This window comes from Magnolia sinica, chromosome 8 (assembly GCF_029962835.1).
Source record: "Magnolia sinica isolate HGM2019 chromosome 8, MsV1, whole genome shotgun sequence".
NCBI classification, from domain to species: Eukaryota; Viridiplantae; Streptophyta; class Magnoliopsida; order Magnoliales; family Magnoliaceae; genus Magnolia; species Magnolia sinica.
Window position 1 is genome coordinate 23,005,915 of NC_080580.1, and position 23,106 is coordinate 23,029,020.

At 41.3% G+C, this 23,106-nt stretch overlaps 1 protein-coding gene across 1 annotated transcript; it reads left to right on the forward strand.

Moving 5' to 3' along the window:
• The first annotated feature begins 17,404 nt into the window (after positions 1–17,404).
• LOC131253083 (ABC transporter G family member 6-like) lies at positions 17,405–19,818 on the forward strand. The gene has a single exon (XM_058253910.1). The coding sequence runs from the start codon at positions 17,499–17,501 to the stop codon at positions 19,746–19,748; it is 2,250 nt and encodes a 749-aa protein (XP_058109893.1). The 5' UTR covers positions 17,405–17,498; the 3' UTR covers positions 19,749–19,818.
• Positions 19,819–23,106: the final 3,288 nt, after the last annotated feature.

The following is a 23,106-nucleotide window of genomic DNA, read 5'->3' on the forward strand; positions in this document are numbered from 1 at the left end:
GCCACTCTCCTTATTATTGAATCGGCCGTTGCCACTCTTTTATTTGTTGAGTTAACTATTGCTGCTCTTCTTTTATTGAGTTGACTATTGTCACTCTCCTATTTTCTATGTTAGCCATTGTCACTGTTTGAGTTGATCATTGTCACTCTTCTCTCTATTATATTGATCTTGTGCTATTTATCTTTAAGGCTTGGGTATATGTCTTGATATTCTAGAACTCCTATGATTTAGTTTATATTCTCTATAAGTGCAACCAATGTGATCAAATGTATCAAAACAAGTGATTCAAATAATCTATCATGGACGTAATGCGCTCTGGGTAGAGACCCTCTTGGTCGTCACGTAATTCCTTGGGTTTTGGGTAGTGGTGCACAAATCAATATGTGTAATTCACAAATGTAGTGTCACATCACTTCTGGGATTGGATGTCACAAATAGTCACTCCATGAACAAATTGTGTCACATAAATCATCCGACTCATGTGTTTTGCACCTTAAAGTGTTCACATAAATTCACGGTAGTGTTGGCCATGCCAGTGAATATCTGTATAGTGAGAGTACAGGTCGAGGCGAATATCATGAAACTGTTTTTCACATTGTGATGATCACTATGTCTGATGAGACGCACACGCTTTGCTAGGCATACATCTCATGTAGGTTGTTTGCGCATGCTGATACCCTCGTGTTAGTGGAGCACGGGACGTATCAGACCCTTTACTTTTATGAGTTTCTTGAATTATTGTTAATATTAAAGGATAACCATCACTATGAGTAGGGAATTGACCCTCTTCCAACCAAACAGATGATGTAGGTGACATACAAATTGCAGACTTAGAGGACTACTTCCCCATAGAAGATTATATGGAAAGAATGAGTAGATAGTTTTATGAATTAGTTTTATACTTCTGCTGCGAACTCTGATATTGTAATAAGCTTCCATTGAGAGGGCAATTGATTATTCTTGTTACTCTAATGAAGTATAAGCAATACAATTGATTTTGTTCTCGTGAATGAGTACCTTCATGAATGTATCTGGATGTAATCCAAATGGAAAAAGAAAAATATAAGGTGCAATTTTCAAAAGCATCCAAGTTTATACATTACTAACACCTAGTTTTCTCGGACATGAGTATGAACTCTGGCCGTGAAATTTTGAGTTGTTACACTGAATCCAAATTCACATGGTCAAATGAAAGAATCAATCCTACTATGGCAAGGCTAGATAGATTCCTGGTGTCCCTTGATTGGATTGAAGCTTTCCCATCAATTTCCTAGCATCTTTTTCCTAGACCCACATCAGATCACGACCCTCTTATCCTTTCTATGGTTGAGGAAAAGTGGGGGGCTGAAACCTTTTAGGTTCGATATGGGATGGCCGAAGATAGAGGGCTTCAAGCAGTAAATTTTAGATTGGTGGTCAAACTTAATCGTGGAAGGATATGTGGGCTCAGATTGAGCAGAAAATTGAGGCTTCTGAAATATAAAATTAAGGAAATGGAAAGCTATCAATCTTCGAAAGAGAGATTTAGAAACGAGCAGCTTTCTTATTGAACTGCAATCCATAAATTCTGAGGTTAAATCTGGTCAGTTATTTGCAGAATCGAGGGCAAGAAGATTACAGTTAATGCAGCTTTATTCAGCCAGGGTTCTAGAAGAAGAAATATCATGGAGACAAAAGTCTAGATGCAACTGGATAAAGGAAGGTGACAAAAACACAAGATTCTTCCATTCCATAGCCTTTGCTTGTGCTAGATATAACAGGATCAACAGCCTTATTATAGATGGGTCTCAGATGGAGGACAAAGACAGAACTGTTGTCGAGTCCATTCGTTACTTCTCCTCTTTGTTTCGAGATGAAGGCTGGATCGGGTTGAAATTAGATAATCTCCAGTTCGATGGCATCTCTGCTGAAGAAGCTTTCTTTCTTGAATCGAGCATCTCGGTAGAGGAAGTAAAATGTGTGTTGGATAGTATGGAATGAGACAAAGCTCCCGGGCCTGGTGGCTTTTCTATAGCCTTCTTTCGCATTTTCTAGGAAGATCTAAAAGGGGATATTATGGATTCATTTCCGAATTTCAAGAGAGAGGTCGTCTTTCAAGTGATTTGGGGGCCTCTTATATAGCGCTTATTCCCAAATCCTTGGGAGTCAGCTCCTTATTAGGCTTCAGACCGATCAGCCTCATAGGCTGGCCATACAAAATCTTAGCAAAAGTCCTTGCTAATCGGCTGAAAGGAGAGTTAGGAAAGACAACCTTCGACAATCAAAGCGCATTCATTCTTGGTAGGTAGATTATTGATAGTGCTCTCATAGCTGCCGAATGTTTGGACTCGAGACAAAAATCTGGTAACAAGGGTCTTTTGTTCAAACTCGACATCGAAAAAGCCTATGATCATGTTAATTGGTCTTTTCTCAATTATATGTTTGGGGATAGGCTGGATGGGGGAATGTGTTTAGTCAGTGTACTACTTGGTTCTCCTCAACGGCTCTCCTAAAGGTTTTTTTAGAGGCTCGAGAGGTTTGCGCCAAGGCAACCCATTGTCTCCTTTCCTTTTCTTAATTGTTGTTGAAGCTTTCTCCAGAATGCCATCAAAGGGGCAACAAGAAGGTATTATTAGTGGTTTCAAGGTGAAAGGTATGAGTATCCCAATATCTCACATCCATTTTGTTGAGAACATGTTAATATTTATCAAGGCAGAAGAAGAAAAAATCAGCAATCTGTGATCGATTATCTTATGCTTTGAGGCAATCTTGGGCCATAAAGTAAATTTGGCAAAGTCTAAGATTTTTGGGGTCAACATGAAGGAAGAAGAAACCGATAGTTTTTCCCATCTATTTCAATGTCCAAAGGGAAAGTTGCCCTCTTCATTCATTGGTCTCCCTTTATGTATCAGTAAGCCCCCAAAGGGCACTTGGGACAAGGTTATGGAAAGATTTGGGAAGTACCTTGCCACATGGAAGTGCAGATATTTATCTTTGGGATGTCGACTCATGTTGATAAAATCAGCTTTGTCTAACCTTCCTTCGTATTTCATGTCATTACATAAATGCCGACTTTGGTTTTGGCAACATTAGAAAGACTAAGAAGGAATTTTTGGTGGCACGGCAAGGAGCCATTTGATCGAATGGAAGGAAGTGTGTAAGCTAATCCAAGAAGGGGGCACAGGGGTGAGAGATCCAAAAACCATGAACATGGCTCTTCTTGGTTAATGGATGTGGAGGTTGGGAACAGAAGACGAGTCGTTATGGAATGCGCCTATTAAAAGTACATACAGGAGCTCAGAGGGAGGATGGTGGACCAAAGACTCTTCGGCTTACAAAGCTTTGGCTATTTGGAGAGGCATCTTGTCTTCGAAAAGGGAGGTTCTCAAAGGGATTAGCATTACAATAGGTAAGGGAGAAAAAACTCGCTTCTAGGAAGACATCTGGGCGTGGGATTCTCCCCTGAAAGATGATTTTCCAAGCATATACCGTCTTGCTCTAATTTCATCCATACTGGTGGCTGATTGCTATACAAGACTAGGGGATTATAGCGTTTGGAGCATCAATTGTAGAAGAGATTTATGAGATTGGGAGATCGATGGATTTGTGGCTCTTCTCTATCGTATCTCTTGCTGTCATCCTGAAAGCATGTTAGAAGACAAGCTCGTTTGGAGGTGCAACAGTTCTAAATTATTTTCGATCAAATCTCTTTATTCTTCCATAGCTTCAAACTCTTTATGGTAGGACAACTATATGATGGGAAAAGTCTGGAAATTCAAAGTTTCCCCAAAGATATCAGTTTTTGGTTAGTTAGTTGGGAAGAAGAAAGTTCTGACTGTTGACAACTTAAGGAAGAGGGGCATGATAATAGCCAACATTTGTCTCTGTTGCATGGCTGATGAGGAATCAGTGGATCACCTTTTCATTCACTGTACATTCATTGTTCAAGTGTGGTCGGCTATTCTCAGCTCTTTCAATATTGTGTGGTGTTTCCCTTCCTCTTTTAATGGTCTAATTAAAGCTTGGCTTGGGCCAAAATGAGGGAAACATAGAATGATAATGTGGAGAATTTGTCTGTTGGCAGTCTGGTGGTCAGTTTGGGAAGAAAGACACGGGAGATATTTTATAGGGACCTCTAAATCATCGGGTTCAACAATTCTAAGAGTCCAGCATTTCTTAGCAGAATGGAGACTCGTTTTTCCCAATCTATAGGCTGTATTTTGTTTTTGCTTTGGAGGTTGTTTCTCCCACTATCTCAGCAGGAGTTCCCTCTTTTTCTTATATTTTGATCTTTTTAATAAAACTTTCGTCACTTTTTTGTTTTAATGTTTATTTACCATCCAATGTGTTCATTAAGTCACAAAAAACCTAAATGAAGGGAAAACACAAATATCAACTTCATCCAAAACTTTTGAGGTCCCTAAGAAACTTTTAATGGTGGGCATTCAATCACCACTCCACATGAGATTTGGACCTTCCTCATTGTTAGGATCATTCCCTAAAACGATATGGAAAAATGGATGGACGGCGTGGATAAAACAGATACATTGTGGTGCGGGAAACACAACGCCATCCAATAGCTAGGGGCTACTAACATCGTTGGCATGCAATCCGGATCCACTTAGGTGAGTGGGATTGTTCATCGTGGGGCCCACCGTAATGTTTATAACTACATCCATGTTGTCTATTCATATCAAAAGCTCATTCTTAGACATGATCCAAAAAATGAAGCAGATCCAAATCCTGATGGACCATAGTACACGAAACTATGATAAATGACAATTAAAAATTTATTGTGGGCCACAAAAGCTTTGGATTAAGATGATATTTGTGTGGTCTCTTCATTTAGGTCCTTTTGACCTTATCAATAGGTTGGATGGCAAATAAAATTTTAGTGGAATCCATGAAGTTTTTAATGGTAGGGATTCAATCACGATTGTTTCATGTGGAGACCCAGGCAAATGTGTCAAATTAATATATTTTGGACATTTCGTACGTTAGTTAATGACCGGGTTGTTCCAGACTCAATACTTTATTTTCTAATTTCATATTCAGATTTCATATTTAGGCTCTAGACTTCAAATTTAACAAACGGTCCTTAATCTACGATGATTTGGATTCGACCTCATCTCTCAAATGTACAATCCTAACACTTTAATTTGTGGCGAAGAGATCACCGTCCACTACTTCAAGGTCAACTTGAGAAAAGCTCAAGATTTATGGTTAGGATCTTCCGACTGGGAAGATCTTTAGAAAATGCCCCAACGAAGGAAGGTCAAATCGAACCAACCATTTGGATTGTTGAAAAGCGATCCCACTTGCACAGAAACCAAGGCTCGAGTACACTTGATATCCTCGTGTTGTGGGATCATGTAATTCCCCTCTACGTAAACAAGAAATCGGATTACTGAGTTACTCGTGACGGTCCTATCTTACCAAGTAAACTCAGTTGGGGCCACCTTGAATGTATGTGGTCTATCAATCTCTTCTATCTGTTTTTCCATTGAATTTAAGGTGTTGAACACAAAATTAAAGCATATCCAAAGATCAAGTGGATCGTAGCAAAGGAAATAGTGGGTGTAAGACCCGTGCCCTAGTCCGTGCCGTTCCGTATGCTTCCGCGATCCTACCGGTCGAATTCCGGCAACCTTCGCACCATATCCGATGTTTGTGCGCAATCCTAAGCCGAGACCTGTATGCCAAAGTCGGCTTGAACCGAAACCTATATCTTGACGACCGCACCGTCGCCGCGGTTCCAACGCCGTGACTTGCGCACCGAACCAATACCCAGGCTAGGAGATGTGGACCTGCGTTCATTCCGAAGAAACGCCACGTGTTGCAAATCTTGAGAGAATCTCTACGATATGTCCCATCAATCAATGTCAAGTACAAGCCTTACCTCAAGTACATCAACCCATCCCTACTTTTTCAAAAGTCCACTGTCTTTCCACCTCACCATTCTTCTTTTTCTCATTTTCAACCACAACCATCTCTCTTTCCCACCAATTTTAAACTAAGTCATACCTCTCATCATCCTTTTCTTACAACCACCACTCCACCCATCCCTTCATCCATTATTTCTATCTCTCCCTCTTATTCTCTAGCAATTTTTTAAAATCTCATGAGAGCTCCAATATCCAAGCTCTCTCCCAAATAACAAGTGTGGCCCACCCTCTCATCCCCCATCCCCACCATCAAAAGTCCATCAACCTCCATCAAAAGGCAAGGTAAGGAGCATAGAAGGTTAAGGGACTAAGAAGAAGGAAGATAAGGTGGGTGATTTACCATTATTTTCAATTTTAGGGCCCACTTGTAGGTGGAACCCATTTTGATGTATGTGATTTAATCAAGAGGGCCCATAGTGGCGGGGTCCCTCTATCTCACCGTATATTTCTCTCTCTCTCTCTCTCTCTCTCTCTCTCTCTTTCTTTGTGATGGTGTGGATCCCACCAATATGTGTTATATCTACCCGTCCATCTACATCAGACGGTGTGGCCCACCCTATTACAGGTGATGATCCACACCATCCACTGTTTGGATGGACCCAATACATCCTCTTTTCTATATATTATATTTCATATAATATATATATAATATATATGTATTGTATATATATAATATGTATATATATATATATATATATATATATATATATATATATATATATATATGTATACATATAGGTGGGCCACGTCCAAGTGGGACCCACCACAATGCTTATATTGTATGTGGACCGTCCAGTGTCCCTGGACGCTGGACGTGGAGTGGTAAAAAGAGAGAAGTGTGAACTAACACTGGTGCACAAGCCAGCTTTCAAAAAATAATAATAATAATAAAATAAAATATTTTTTTGGGCACTCATGTAGGTCCCACCTGGATGTATGTATAAGATCCAAGCCATCCATCCTCTTTCTCAGATCATTTTAGGTGTTGAACCAAAAAAATGAGGTTGATCTGTTTTCCTGGCAGGCCATAGTATAGGAAACAACGTTCCTACCTTTGATTTACTCCCTGATGCTCCTGTATATCAAAAATAGCCCAATATTGGACTCTATGGGATTGTATCGAGCTACAGGGACCAATGACTGGGATAGATTTGTCTGAGGTGGGCCCCACCTATCAAAAACCACAGATTTAAGGTTTTTTTTAAAAAAGAAGAAGCATGTAGCAGCGCTGCCGCTGTCAGTATGCAGCAGGCGCTGCTTGCGGTTGACGAGCGGGCGGACGGGCTGGGGCTCATGGCCCCAGCTGTGGGCCCCACGTGATGTGTTTCAAACATCAACACCGTGCGTTTGGTGGGCCATCCTCCTGACTACGGTCCACCTAAAAATCAGCCGTAAACGGAACTCAGGCGGGCCATACCATCTAAAATCATGTGAAGACATGCCTAAAACATATAAAATCATTTGGTGGGGCCTACCTGAGTTTTGGATGTTGCTGAAATTTGGTCTGGACCGTCAGTCCAGTGGGACACACATAATGGGTGGGCTGGATTTGTGGACCACATCACTGTGGGCCCCCTAACCATGACCCTATGAACGGTTTAAGTGGCAAATAAACATTCCAGTGGACGCCCCTGGTCCACGTGACCGGACCAGGTCTGGATGCAAATAAACATTATGGTGGGCCCTACCCCCCCTGGTCCACGTGACCTTATGAACAGTTGGATGGCAAATAAACAGTGCAGTGGGCCCCAGTCCAGTGGGCCCTCCTCTGGTCCACATGACTTTATGAATAGATTAGATGAAAAATAAATATTACAGTGGGCCCTACCCTGGTCCACATGACCTTATGAACAGTTGGTTGGAAAATAAACATTATGTTGGGCCCTAGGTTGCTTGGAAAATAAACATTACTGTGGGCCCCGGTCTGAATGACCTTATCAATGGGTTGGATGGGAAATAAACATTATGGTAGGCCTCACATGGGACCCACTTATGTATCTATTGTAAACCATACCCTCCATCAGAGTGGGCTCCATCATGATGCATGTGTTTCATCCAACTGTCCAACCATTTTGGAGATAATTTAAGGCCCATTGTTGAGGCCCACCTTGATTTGTATAGGGCCCATATTATGAGGCCCATTGTGAAGTATATAAGACTCGTGTGTTTAGGCCCAGCTTGATGTATTTGTGGCCTGCTCACTAAGGCCCACTTTGATATATATGAGGCCATGGTTTGAGGCTCATTTGATGTATTGAAGGCCCATGGGTCAAGGCCCAATGGGATATACATGAGGCCCATAACAACGTGATTCTACTAGGGTTCATGTGTTGACTATTGTAGTGGGCTACGCCTTCGGAGCAATGATGGTTTGACGTCCACATTAAATGGATAATGTTGGTTAAATGTCCGCATTATAACTCTCCCTAAGGCCCACTGACAGGCCCATACTTGTAGTAAGTAGGCCGTCTAGGCCTATCTCCATTATACACAGAGCCCATCTCTTTATACATGTTTAGTATAGATCCATGATTCATGATCATTCGCATCATATGTATGCCTGATGTGAGGAGTGACCGATCATAGCATATGCCTTCAGGCAAACTGTTTATGGGCTCTCTGATAGGCGAAGTTGCCCCATATAAGTGCATGGTACACGCAGGACTGTTGCATGACTGATAGTGTGACGCATGCACTTGCATTTGTGTGATTGTAGTTACTGTATGCCCTAGTGACATCAGTGCCATAGCATCCACAGACACATCGTGGATGACAAGATTGGATACCGAAAATATTGGTTCTAGCATATCGACGCCATAGATGTCCCTGGGTGAAAATTTCTAAACCCGATGGTACCAGAGGATGACTCCAATGTCGAGACCGAGTGGATACACGAGCGCGTGAGGGCCGTATACCAGTAGGCCGCGTCTCCCACTGTGTCGTGGTCAGTTGGAAAGGGGTGTGACCTTACCCGCCTGAGTGAGGGGGCAATTTCTAGGTTGAGTTTGACCAGCTTGAGGAATCGGTCCGCTATCGACGAGCCGAGCCCGATATTGGCAGGCGGATAGTGAGGTCTCTTCCACCCTCCCAGTTGTGCGTCCGGATAGGGGCGGTAAGCTGGCGTAGAGTGTACTTGACCCCATTGATTATCCAGACTGAGAACCGTACTGATTTGATACTCTAGTGAGGAGCTGCTTTGATATGTGGATGAGGATTGACATGCTTGACTTGCATTCTGTATCGCATGGCCTTGGTACGGCTGATTGCATTCATGTACTCATCACAATGATTCCGCATTACTCTGACATTGCATTCTAAGAACGCTTATATTGTGCACACACTTACACCACCCTCTAAGCTTTCTATAAGCTTATGCACGATTGATGCGTGTAGGTGACGCCAGGACGCAGCCGTAGCCTTATCAGAGTTGGAGTGTACAGTCGAGCTTTTGGAGTTCCTGTTATTATCATTACCTTGTATTTTCCTCTTACTCGCATTGTACTCAAAAGTTTTTGATCATAGTGGATTTTGTGATGGTGTTCTTGTGTTTATTGTTCGTGGGTTATGCTTTTGGTTATGCTCATTACAATTGAACTGATGATTTGAAACCCTCCTTGTAGCATCCCAGGATCGGAACCTGGTGTATAGGTGCCGGGAGCCGAGAATGGGGTACTACGGAGGCTGTCGGCGCCAGATTCGGCGAAAGAGAATTTTGTGAGCCCGGTTTTCGAGTTCGGGGCGTGACAGTGGGGATAATAATTTTCACTGTTGAAACTTTGATCTCTTTTCAGCCGTTCATATAACATATACCCCGTGATAAGACTCACAGAACTCTCTCTCATAGCTACTCCCCTATATAAAATGTATTCGGTCCCTAACACAAACATCATGTTTGCCCTGCTCAATTTCATATTTGCTCCGCTGAATTTCTAGTTTGCCCCGCTCAATTTCATATTTGCCCCGCTGAATTTCTAGTTTGTCCCGCTCAATTTCATGTTTACCTTGCTCAATTTCATGTTTGCCCCGCTCAATTTCATGTTTGCCCCGCTTAATTTTCAGTTTACCTCGATGAATTTCGTGTTTGCCTCGCTAAATTTTTAGTTTGCCCTGCTCAATTTATAGTTTGCCCCGCTGAATTTCTCATTGGCCCCGCTCAATTTCATGTTTGCCCCGCTCAATTTCTACTTTGCCCTGCTCAATTTCTAATTTGCCCTGCTCAATTTTCTTGTTCGCCCTGCTCAAAGGAGATCAAAGTTACCTGGGCCCCACAATTTTGTATTTATTATATCCACAACGTTCATCCATATTTCGAGATCATTTGAGAGCACTATATATAAAAAAAGAATCATATCCAAAGATCAACTGGACCACACTACAAAGAGCAACCGGAAAATTGATTTTCATCATTAAAAATTTTGTAGGGCCCACCATAACAGAAATTAAGCGGGGCAAACCAGAAATTGAGCGGGGCAAACTAGAAATTGAGCGAGGCAAACATGAAATTGAGCGGGGCAAACTAGAAATTGAGCAGGGCAAATGGAAAAATTGAGCGGGACAAACTAGAAATTAAGCGGGGCAAACTAAAAATTGGGTGGGGCAAATATGAAATTGAGCGGGGCAAACTGAAAATTGAGCGGGGCAAACATAAAATTGATCGCGAAGTAAATGAAATGAATGAAATTGACCGCGAAGTGAATGAAATAGATTTTTGACCATCAACCTGATGGAATCTTGAAAAATAACCAAGTTAGTTGGCTAAAGTAGCTTCTCCTACCCCAAAATCATACGGGGTACGTCAAGTAACTAATTTTGATTTAGAAGGTATTCTTGTTAAATGAGTAAAGAAAGAAATGAAAAAAAGAGAGAAATTTTTTTTATATGCTTATATATACATATTTATATAAATATGTATTAGGGAATATTGTAGATAGAATAAAGTTCTCCATGTAAAAAAATAAAAATAAAATTTGTATAGACTGGCACAAACTATAGTTATGGCTACGGTTATAATTCGTAGCTATAGGTCCTTTAATATATTGAAAGTCTTTCGATATCATCGAAAAAGTCCAAAACTGTCTAGCGAGTTTGCCTAAAAAATTGTAATTTTCAGAACACTATGGCTACGGATTATAACAGTAGCCATAACCGTAGCCATACTGCTGGCGGCAGTGCCGTTGCAGTCCGTGGTTTTTTTGGTTTTTATAAATGCTGTGTTGCTTATGTGGGTCCCATCATGAGGTCTGTGTTATATCCAAACCGTCCATCTATTTGGCGTGCTCATATTAAGTCTTGAGACAAAAAATAAGATAGATTTAACTATCAAGTGGACCACACTCTAAAAGGCAGTGGGGAATTGAACGTCTACCATTGAAACCCTTTTAGGGGTTACAGAAGTTTTGGATCATTATGAAAGTTGTTTTTCCTCTTCATCTAGGTCTTTGTGACCCTATGAATGAACTTAGACTGGGAGGATTTCTCACAAACATCACAATGGGCCCCCTACAGGTTTCTAATGGTTGACGCTCATTCAACACTGTTTCCTGTAATGTGGTACATTTGAGATTTGGACATACCTCTTTTTTGGTCTTATACCATAAAATGATCTGGAAAAGTATATGGACGGCATGATGAAAAGCATACATCATGGTGGGGCCCACAGACCACTGACCATCCGCCATTGGTTGTTGGCAGGCGGAGTACCCAATCCGTTTGCGTTAAAGGAGGGGTATTTTCGTCCTCAAATTCGCTGTCCGTATGCGCAGGTCTAAGTTGCAAAACAAAGTTTGTATTGTTTCGTAAAACAGCTGGATAAAACGTGGGGTCCACAGTCCCAAAATTCTCTCGGTTCAAACTTACATGAGGAGCACTGAGTAACTGGATACCTAAGCTTACTGGGTAAACTGTGGGGGCCACCTTGATTTAATTATATTTTACCCACTCTATCTATTTTATTAGATAATTTTAGTGCTTGATCCTAAAAAAGAAACATATCTAAATCTCAAGTAGAACACACCACAGGAAATAGTGTGACTTGGACGTTTACCATTGAAAAATTTATAAGAGCCACAAAAGTTTTGTATTAAGCATATATTTGTGATTTCCCTTCATTTATGTCCGTGTGAACTTATAAACAGGTTGGATGAAGGAAAAAAAAAAAACATCATTATAAGCTTTAAGAAAGTTTCAATGGTAGAAATCATTATTCACATTGTTTCTTATGATGTGGTACAATTGAGATTTGGATATGGTTCAATTTTTATAAAACCCTAAAATGAGCAGGAAAAATGGATGCATGGCGTGGATACACCATATACATTCACTGTGGACCCAAGAGATTTACTTGGTATGATAAGAGCACGCTCAGTTATTCAGCTCCGATTTTCCACTAACATCACCGTGGCCCTACAGAACCTCCGCCTACCGGTACTTCGGAAGCGATTAAGTGCTGTCATTACTGTGGGGCCCACCTTAATCTATGTTTTTTTATATCTCTGCCATCTATCAATTTGATTCGATCATGAGCTCAAAAATTAAGCAGATGGAATTCTTTATTTTAGGCTCATGCCTTGAAATGATTTGACAAAATGAATGGACGACATGGAGACAGGAATAAATATATCAACGTGGGTCCCATAGTAAGGGCTGCACCGTCAGAGGCTCCTCACTCCCTCAGGGGTGTGGATTGTCATGTAGTCCCATGATGTATTTAAGGAAGATTTAAGGCTTAAGTGAACCACACCACAGGAAACAAGGCCTATTGGAGACCTGCAGTTGAAAACCTCTTTAGGTTACAAAAGTTTTGGATCTATCTACGTATAAATATTCTACTTGTATGTATAAGTTCGTGTAAACTTATGAACGTTTTTTTTTGTTAGCTTGTTAGGTAGACCCCACTGTCAGTTCACATTTCATTGTTAGCCACCGTCACTAGGGACTCCGTACCAAGACGTAAGTGTTGCAAAAAGGTACCTTTCACTCGATCTACCACTAGAGTTAAGGATCAGGGTGTAACTTATGAACCAATTAGATCACAAATAAAATCACCATAGGCCAGCAAGATTCACGGTGAATGTCATTATCCCACGGTTTCTTGTGGTGCGATCCACTTGAGCTTTGGACATGCTTCAATTTTCGCCTCGAGCTAGAAAATGAATGTACAGCATGGATAATGACACTTACATCAAGATGGGCCTCACAGAGTTTTCACAATCCGCTTCCCTCGCTGGGGTCACAGGAAAGTCGCGTCGTAAAAGGACACCTCAACAACAGACAAAAAGAAAAATAGAAATTAGAAAGAAGAATTAATCAGTGGTCTAAACATAATGTAACATGTGGCCCACTTGATGAACGGATTGGATTGATATTTGAGATATTGAATTTGTACATCATGTATCACCTGATGAAAGGCTCCGATCCAGCACACGTGTGTCTTGTTTCCATGGATGAAGTCGCGTATAGTACTCGGGCGAAAACCATCACACATTTTAAACGGTTTTGTGGTGAATACGCCTTTTAAAAACTTGCTTTGTAAAGATAACAAACAAACTCCCATCTCCTTAAAGTGAAGAGAAAGAAAAGAGAGAGAAATGGACGTATCTTTGTAGGGGAGGAATTATAAGTTCATTATCATCTAGTCAGCTAGTGAATTCTAAGTGATCCAAGCCGTTGATCTGACGTGCCATAGCATGGATGTTGGAATAACATGAAAATATTCCAGATTGGAAGGTTCTAGACACTTGGATCATTGCCTACAATTAAGGTCAAGAAAAGAAGATTTCATACAACAAGAAGATAATGCAACGATCAAACGGTCAAAAACTTCCAATCTGGCATATATTTAAGGGTTTTCCAATCCAAGGTGGTTCACATCATTTCAACTGTTTAGATCACCGTACCATTTTCCCAGATGTACAAAATCTATAAGCACTCCTGTGAGGCAGCATAACATACACTAACTAGCATCGGAGTAGGATAGAAGTACAGGACGGAAACCAAATGAGGAGTTGTTTGGTACTCTGGTAAAGTACAACGCTTGATACGCAGGCACACAGAAATTGTACACTGGCATGCCTTTACTAAATTAAACCAATTATATCGTGAAACACACTTTATTTAAATCAGAAACAAAAAATCAGATTGATCGGACACACCTAAAAACAGATTAATGGACACTAGTTGGTTGAAATAGAACGATTAGATCTTGTTTCATTTCTAACCATCCATTAAATATCAGCCAATGAGACAATCAGATCATGGGATAAGCATAAATTGATTCATGATACGTCTAAACTGGGACCTAACACTTGGAAAATTTAATTCTCCTATGCGATTTCTAATTGCATGCGTATCATCCATCACACTCGGTCAGAGTATCAAAATTCAGCTCGAATCGACTACTGTTACCTTTTTCGCAATCGCACGAGTGCACTTTGAAAGTCCACACGCCAAACTTGGAAAATGCGTTGTACACGTGCAAGATCCGACTACCCAGTCAGCGGATCCTCACTCTTTGAATTCCATGCATCTAAAATCAGACACCTAAGATCATTAAATCTGAATCACCGGTCCAATTTCTCTTAACTGTCCATTTATTTTAATATAAGTGTGGCCTACACCATGATCACACAGACCTATTTTTTCACATATGACATTTACATCATCTAAATCACTCAACGAGCGGCTCCGATCGCATCAAGCATGCATGACTTGTCTCGACATTGGAGTAACACTGCCATGAGTATATCATCATCCATGAAACGGAGGCGTGCATGGTATGACATGGGATTATGGCAAATAGGCTAGCCCACGTTATGTACATGGCCCCATGGTCACACCTCATCTCTTTCTTTAAAAGGTCTGGGCCAACGGAAGCTTTCATTTTAGTCAAAAGACAGATAACTTCCCCCTTTCACATTTTCCTACAAAACACCTCCCATTTTTGAAATATTTCAATAACTAACGTCTCTTTATTTTATTTTATTATTTTTATTTTTTTATTTCTATGGAAAAACTAATTATTATTAGGTTAGCAAAATCTATTGAAATGACAATACACCATTCTCTCAAGTTTCTAAAACTTGAACCATAATCCTGACATCTCTCCACTTTAGGAGTGCAACTCGGCTGGGTTAGGTTAGGTTGAGTTGGGTTAAGTGTAGACCCAAGTCTAACCGAACCTATACCCAAGCTAAATCAACCTAGGCCATGCGAATGCTCATTCCTATGCATATATAAAAAGGTTGGCTGAGGTTTGATCAAGTTGGGTTGGATTAGCTAGGATAATGCATTTATCTAATAGATTAATACATAAAATGAAACATTTAAGTTCCAAATAACACTATTAATTATATTAATGTTAATAAACAAATAAATAAAATAAAATAAAATAAGAATTATATTTGCCCATTGTGGGTTCACCACAAGGTTAAGAGCCTTGCGCTCTACCAACCGAGCTAAACAGGCTTCTTTTGCACTATTAATATACTATGGACTAGAAATAGTGTTGGTTTACTAAGCATATAGATCAAACTAGCATGAACCTTATTTTCTATCGAAGCCATAAATTTTTATTTATTTTTATTTTTTTAAAAATTTTATGTTTGTATGATTTATATCAATTGTAACTCACTTGTATATGTATTGGTTCTAAGGCCTAGTCCAAATTGAGTCAGGTTGCCCAAGGTCTCAACCCAAACCTAATCCATTATGAGTCTAGTTGAGGATTTTCAATCCAAGATTAACTGGACCCAACAAAGTTCAGGTTGGGTAATCAAGTTCAAGCTTACCAATCCCAAGTTGCACCCCTAATCTACTCATCTTAAACCCTAACTCCACTACCTTCCAAGCACATTAGTAAAAAAAATATTTCTCATGATCAACAATCAAATTTAACATTTGTCATATATTATTATCATATTTTACTAATATTATTAGCTATGATAGTTTTTGACAAAAATAAAATAAAATAAAATGTCTTATTTAAATATACAAAACGAAGGGTGTTATTTATCTTTATGTCATAAGAGAGGGTTCTTAAGGCCAAAAACTACAACTTTTTTTTTAAATTTTTTTACTAAGAGCCTTTAAACCTCCATCCATTTCTTTGACCGGTGCTTTTGTCATCTAGATGTAACTAACTTGGTACAAAATAGGGAAATGAACGCCCACATAAGCACTTGAAGGAAAATCCAAGAGAAGCAGAACCAAAAACCTATCTCCTCCTTGACTTTCTCTGTACTCCTGAATGCAAAAGAGGAAGTCCAAGGTAGAGAAGCAGATGGTAGATAAACACCTACACCTAATTCCATTAAACCCCATGGAAAATGGCTACGTATAGCATGCGTGTTTCTCACCATTTATCAATACTCAAATACCCATTTCATTACACGTGTCACATCTATACATGAATCCAAACAGTCCAGGTTGTGGATCCCATCACGGATGGAGCACCATCCCGAATATCACACTGATAAGATCATCCCAACCAGTAGAATCTCACTGTCGAAATCAAAGGCCATGATCGTCCCACTAATGCAACCTTGGTTGTATGCGGGTCCAAAATTCGGACGCGGAAAGTTCATGCGCAAGGATTCTAGGTGGGGCCCGCTGTGATGTTTGCGAGAAATCCAACCCGTCCATCCGTTTTTTGATTTCATTTTAGGACATGCGAACAAAAATGAGGAGGATGGAAAACTTAAGTGGGGCATAAGAGATGAAACAGTTGGTAAAGGAATGCCTACCGTTGAAGTGTTCCTAGGCTCCACCTTGATGTTTATATTCCATCCAAACAGTTTATGCTGTCATTTTCAATGAGATGAAATGCAAACACTAAGAACTTAAACCGATACAAAGCTTTTGTTGCTATGTAAATGTTTCAACAGTGGTCACTAAATCCCTGCTGTTTCCTCTTGTGTGGCCCATTTAAGTTTTAGCTACACATAATTTTTGGTGGCATGTACTAAAATAAGCTCAAAAAACGGATGGAGTGGATTTCTCACAAACATCGTAGCGGGACCCACCCAGAATCCTTGTGCAGGAACTTACTGGGAAAGGCTTTCGCAGGAAATCCGCGTACCCAAAATTCAGAATGCCTTGGATGTAAGTTGCGACGAACGCGCACACACCATACTCCATCCCAAACAGCCAAGCGGATTCGGCCACGTGCCAAGTCATGCGTGAAGAAAAGAAAGCGTGGGGAGGTGAGAGTAGGAGTTGTAGGTCACCACCATCTTAGAAATAAAAAGATGAAGAAAATCAACGGCTTAGACGAGACCAAACCACACGACACGCATTATAAATGTATTTTACTATTAATAGAAACTCCCACCACCAAAAATTAAAAACCGGTCCACACTTTCCCATGACTCTCGAGCCACCGGCAATCTACCGCTACTTAACGCTACTGCCCTTCTCTTGGCCTCCGAAGCAAACGCCGCTTCAAACGCCGTTATAACGGTGTATGCGGATCGTATAAATATCTCTTTAACGAACCAATCTCTCTCTCTCTCTCTCTCTCTCTCTATTCCCATAAATCTTCAGTAGAGGAAAGAGTCGCTCTGGGAAAGAACCCGATATATGTCTCGTATCGTATCCGACCCCGATATTTCGGATACCCGATACTCTGATAATTTCTCGGGCTTTGATCGGATACCAGCGATGGAGCTCGAAGATATTGCGAGGAGCAGCCTCAGCCGTCGGATGGACGGTCCATCACCGAGTCTCGGGCAGCTACTGAAGCATGTCGGAGATGCGAGTAACGATACGGAGGTGCCAGCACACCATCTAGTGGAGCTCAGTGAGTCGGGTCTGGGCCGGAGTTCTCTGCCTTTTGTGCTGTCTTTCAGTAATCTGACTTACAGCATCAAGATCCGACGGAAGATGACGATGCCGTCGTTCTTGAATCGTAATAACGGGACGGTATCAGTCGATTCCGTCGAGACCGGGATAAAGTCGATGAAGACGAAGACGCTGTTGAATGATATATCCGGCGAGGCGAGGGATGGTGAGATCTTGGCCGTTCTTGGTGCAAGTGGGTCCGGCAAGTCGACGCTGATCGATGCGTTGGCTGACCGGATTGCCAAGGACAGCTTAAAAGGATCGGTGACACTTAACGGCGAGGTCTTGGAAAGCCGGCTCTTGAAGGTTATATCGGCGTATGTCATGCAAGACGATCTTCTCTTCCCGATGCTGACAGTGGAAGAGACTCTGATGTTTTCTGCTGAATTCAGGCTGCCGAGATCGCTATCAAAGACGAAGAAGAAAGCACGGGTTCAGGCCTTAATTGATCAGCTGGGCTTGCGTAGCGCTGCTAAGACGATTATAGGTGATGAAGGGCACCGAGGCGTCTCAGGTGGGGAGCGGCGACGAGTCTCGATCGGCATCGACATCATCCACGACCCTATAATTCTGTTTCTCGACGAACCCACGTCGGGATTAGACTCGACGAGCGCATTCATGGTTGTGAAAGTACTGCAACGGATCGCGCAGAGCGGGAGTATTGTGATCATGTCCATACATCAGCCTAGTTATCGGATAGTGGGACTTCTCGACCGTTTGATCTTCCTCTCACGAGGACAGACGGTCTATAGCGGTTCCCCCACTAGACTTCCTCTCTTTTTCTCTGAATTCGGACACCCAATTCCCGAAAACGATAACCGAACTGAATTTGCACTTGATCTGATTCGGGAACTGGAAGGTTCGCCGGAGGGGACTAAGCGTCTGGTCGAATTCAATAAATCATGGCAAGGAATGAGAGCTCGACGAAGTCCCAATTTCGATACATCAGGCCTATCGCTGAAAGATGCAATCAGCGCTAGCATTTCACGGGGGAAGTTGGTTTCAGGCGCCACGAATGATTCCGGCTCCGCATCCCAAATGTCCACGTTTGCAAATCCGTTCTGGATTGAAATGGTTGTGCTGACTAAACGGTTCGCTACAAACACCAGACGGATGCCAGAGCTATTCGGTATTCGCCTCGGTGCAGTCCTCGTCACTGGTTTCATCCTCGCGACTATATTCTGGCAGCTCGATAACTCTCCAAAGGGAGTCCAAGAACGGCTAGGATTCTTTGCATTTGCCATGTCGACCACATACTACACCTGCGCCGACGCGCTTCCTGTCTTCCTTCAGGAACGGTACATATTCATGAGGGAGACGGCCTACAACGCCTACCGCCGTTCATCCTACGTGCTATCGAACTCGATCGTGGCCATACCGTCACTGATCGTGCTATCGTTTGCATTTGCAGCCACCACATTCTGGGCGGTGGGGCTTGCAGGAGGAGTGTCGGGTTTCTTCTTCTTCTTCTTCATAATTCTAGCGGCGTTTTGGGCTGGAAGCTCATTTGTGACATTCCTATCTGGTGTGGTGTCCCATGTCATGTTGGGCTACACTGTAGTTGTTGCAATTCTCGCATATTTCCTCCTTTTCAGTGGATTCTTCATCAATCGGGACCGGATTCCGCCATACTGGATTTGGTTTCACTATATTTCACTGGTGAAGTATCCATATGAGGCAGTGTTACAGAATGAATTCTATGATTCGCGGAAGTGTTTTGTGACAGGTGCTCAGATCTTTGATAACACACCACTGGGGTCGGTCCCTCCTTCGATGAAGGGGTCGCTGCTGAAAGCGATGAGTGGGACACTTGGAGTGAATATAACGAGCACGACGTGTGTGACAACGGGGACGGATATACTGAAGCAGCAAGGGATTACTGATCTGACTAAATGGGAATGCTTGTGGATTACTGTGGCGTGGGGATTCTTGTTTAGGATCTTGTTTTACTTCTCTCTCTTGCTGGGGAGCAAGAACAAAAGGAGATGAATATTGAAGATGGAGGTTGGAGAAGACAGGATAAAAATGGAGGGAAATTTTCTTTTTCTTTTTTTTTTTTTCTTAAAAAAAAAAAACTTGGGGTTTTAAATGTTGCATTGATGATATCCTTTTGTTGGATGTGTATGTTACTTCTTGTTTTTCTGTTTTATGAAGTTTTTCAAGTGTTGTTAATGGGTTTTTATATTTGATAATGGAAGTGTAATTGACTCATTTGATGCATTAGATTAAGCCTGGATTGGTTAGTTGGTTTTGTTTTTGTACGGCTCTTCTCAACCATGTTCATTTGGGTGGGGCCCACATGGCTGCATGGTTGGATGACGGTGGAGTTAGGAGATGGGAAGAAAATGGGGGAACTTTTTATTTATTTGAATGGGATACTTTATGTTGGATTCTAATGTACGGTTGGATGTATTAGTTTTTTTTTTTAACGAAACTTTGAACCATTATTAATGGGTTTTTACATTTGACGATGGAAGTGTAATTGACTGATTTAATGCATGGACTGGTTGGGTTGGTAAGTTGGTGTAGTTTGTGTTTGTGTATGTGTGTTTTCTCCACCATGTTCAGCTGGGTAGGGCCTGTATGGCTGCGTGGTTGGATGATCTTAGCCATATGCCTGACGAACCACGGTTTGGACGGGGGATGGTCTGGAAATTGTTACTGTGGTGATATCTTTCTGTCTCTCTGGGTGTGTAGCGATGGGAAGCGGATTGGCTGGTGTACCACATACCAGCAGGTCCGTATAGCTCGAATACGAGCACCGACTCCCCTCGAGCTCCGAGTTGTACGAACGGTTCAAAGGGGATCAAAGTTATATGGCCCACATCGGTGTATTTATTATATCCACATCGTACTCCTCGGAGCATCCGTACTCATCTTCACACCGCACGTACCTGCACCAGCCTTATAGCCCATCCGCTTCCGGAGCGATGACTCTCTTTTGTTTCAGCCGTCGTCCTTTTGAATGGCCCCTGTTAGGGTGGTCAGAAGGAAGCGACAATTAATGGTGGGGTCCACGTGATGTACGTATCTGAAATCATGTGTTATGTGCCACGTATAGGTATATGACGAGAACTCTGATTTTTTAGAGTCACTACAAAACAAGTTAATAATTTAGGCATAAGGCACAGTTTTATAGGGCTCTACTCAGAGACATCGGGTAGTTACCATCACTTCAACAAACATCTTCACGAGTACCATCTCCTACATCGATTCACCAGTCTGTTCAGTCACCATCTGCAAATTGTCAAGGAAGACAACTGTTTAAACAACAGCTCACACAAGCCAAAGTTTACCTCGTCACTTCTAATAAAGAATCGAAGGCAGATAATAATGTCATAGAAGGTACAATCATCTTGCATGATCAACCCACTACTATATTGTTTGGTTCTAGAGTTTTGTTGTCTTTTATTGCATCCGTAGTAGTTGAATGGTTAGGCATGTGAAATTTTGATAATGACTACTCTAGTAGAAGTCAGAATAGGTCAAAGAGTCCTAGAGGGGGGTGAATAGGACTTTATAAAATTTTGTGACGATTTAAAATCCTACTACCATTATCTTGATCTAACATAACAATTTATCAAAACATCTTCAACTTAACTTCAATGGCTTCCAAGCCAAATAGAAAATCCAATCATAAGACTATTCAATATCTAAACAGTATATAAATTTAGTTTATGATGGATGCACTAAGTGACTGTGTGTAAGATGTGATACTTATCAATTCTAAATAATCATGCATCATGTGATCATTCAAAGTATACACAATAAAAGAATATGCAAATAACAATCTCAAATACAGTCGTTTTATAGTGGTTCAGCTATATGCCTACTCTACTCCCGATGGACGCACTCAACCCTTGAGGGTACCGGATTTCACTAACAGAGGTTTCAAATCAGGTTTACCTCAAACCAGTACAGCCTACACAAGGTTGACTTTAGGACCTACATAAGGTACCTAACATGTCTCCATAAGACACAAGTTTATGCCCCACATAGTACCTAGGTTTTATACCCTACACAAGAGCAAATGATCAACATAAAGAGCTTAGGGTTTTAGGCCACACAGGTCAAGGATCCACACAAGGACCCTAAAGTTTATGCCTTATACACAAGAGCAAAGGTCAATACACATCACCTAAGTTTTATGCCCTACACAAGAGTAAAGGATCCACACAAGGAACCTAACTTTTAGGCTACACAGGCCAATGACCTACACTAAGGACCTAAGTTTATGCCCTACACAAGAGCAAGGGTCAACACACAGCACCCACACGTACTCTCCTGTTGAAGGCCTCCTATGAGGACTTGAAAGAGGTGAGAAGCACATTTGACCAAAACTTAGAAAAGGAATGATCAAAAGGGTCTCTGGACTCTAATAACTTACAGATAAGTAGGTGAGCCCCGTTCAACACGTTGATGAAGATCATCTCCTTGTTGATGAAGATTATTCAACTCCCTTGATCCGCAACACTTGAAGATGTACCAATAAAGGTGATGGGTTGGGTCAAGGTTATCTTAGAATCTACTCTAATAAATATTACTTATTAAAGTAATGGAGAGATTCCAAGGTCTTAGGCATTCAAGGGATCCAAGCTCAATGATTTAAATTAAGGTGGTAGCTGGATGATCCTTGAATGCGGAAGTTCATTCCTCAATCCACTTTATTAAATATCAATGATGAGGATGTATTGAAAGATGAACTCCCATGAGAAAAAAGGCTTAGGGTAAATGATGTGTAGTTACTCTCGTAAAGCTCTCTCTCTTTTTCTCAATATAACAACTAAGAACAAGCTCTCCATAAATAGACAAAAAGTTTCAACGGTAATAAAGATGTCAAATTCTGACTGCGTTTGATATCATCCGGCCTACTTCGATGTCAATGAACGTATACTTTCGATGCTATCGAAGCAAGGTTTGATGATACAAACTCCACTGAAGAATATACCTGAAACTTTTTGCCTGAGGATCGATGCCATCGAGCGTGCGTCGATGTCAGCGGAGTTTAAATTCCGATTTCATTAACAATATGTTCGATACATCGATCACTTTGACATGATTTTCAAAAGAGCTTACTGGACATTCTTTAATCTATTTCGATGACATTGAGCAGATATCGATTTCATCGATATTTGAATTACGATCATATCGAGACATCATCAATTCCTCAAACATTTTCAGAGAATTTTCCTATTGAGCTCGCTGGACTAGTTTGGTCCAAATTCGATAACATCGAGGCTCCCTTGATATCATCAGAATTTGAGTTCCGATGAAACGAGGCTCGCTTTGAGTCATCGATAAATATGATTTGCCTTAACAGCACGCTGGACAAACCTAGCCAGAATTC

Coding starts and splice junctions, on each gene's coding strand:
- LOC131253083 (XM_058253910.1), top strand. CDS start 17,499: ATGTCTCGTATCGTATCCGACCCCGATATTTCGGATACCCGATACTCT.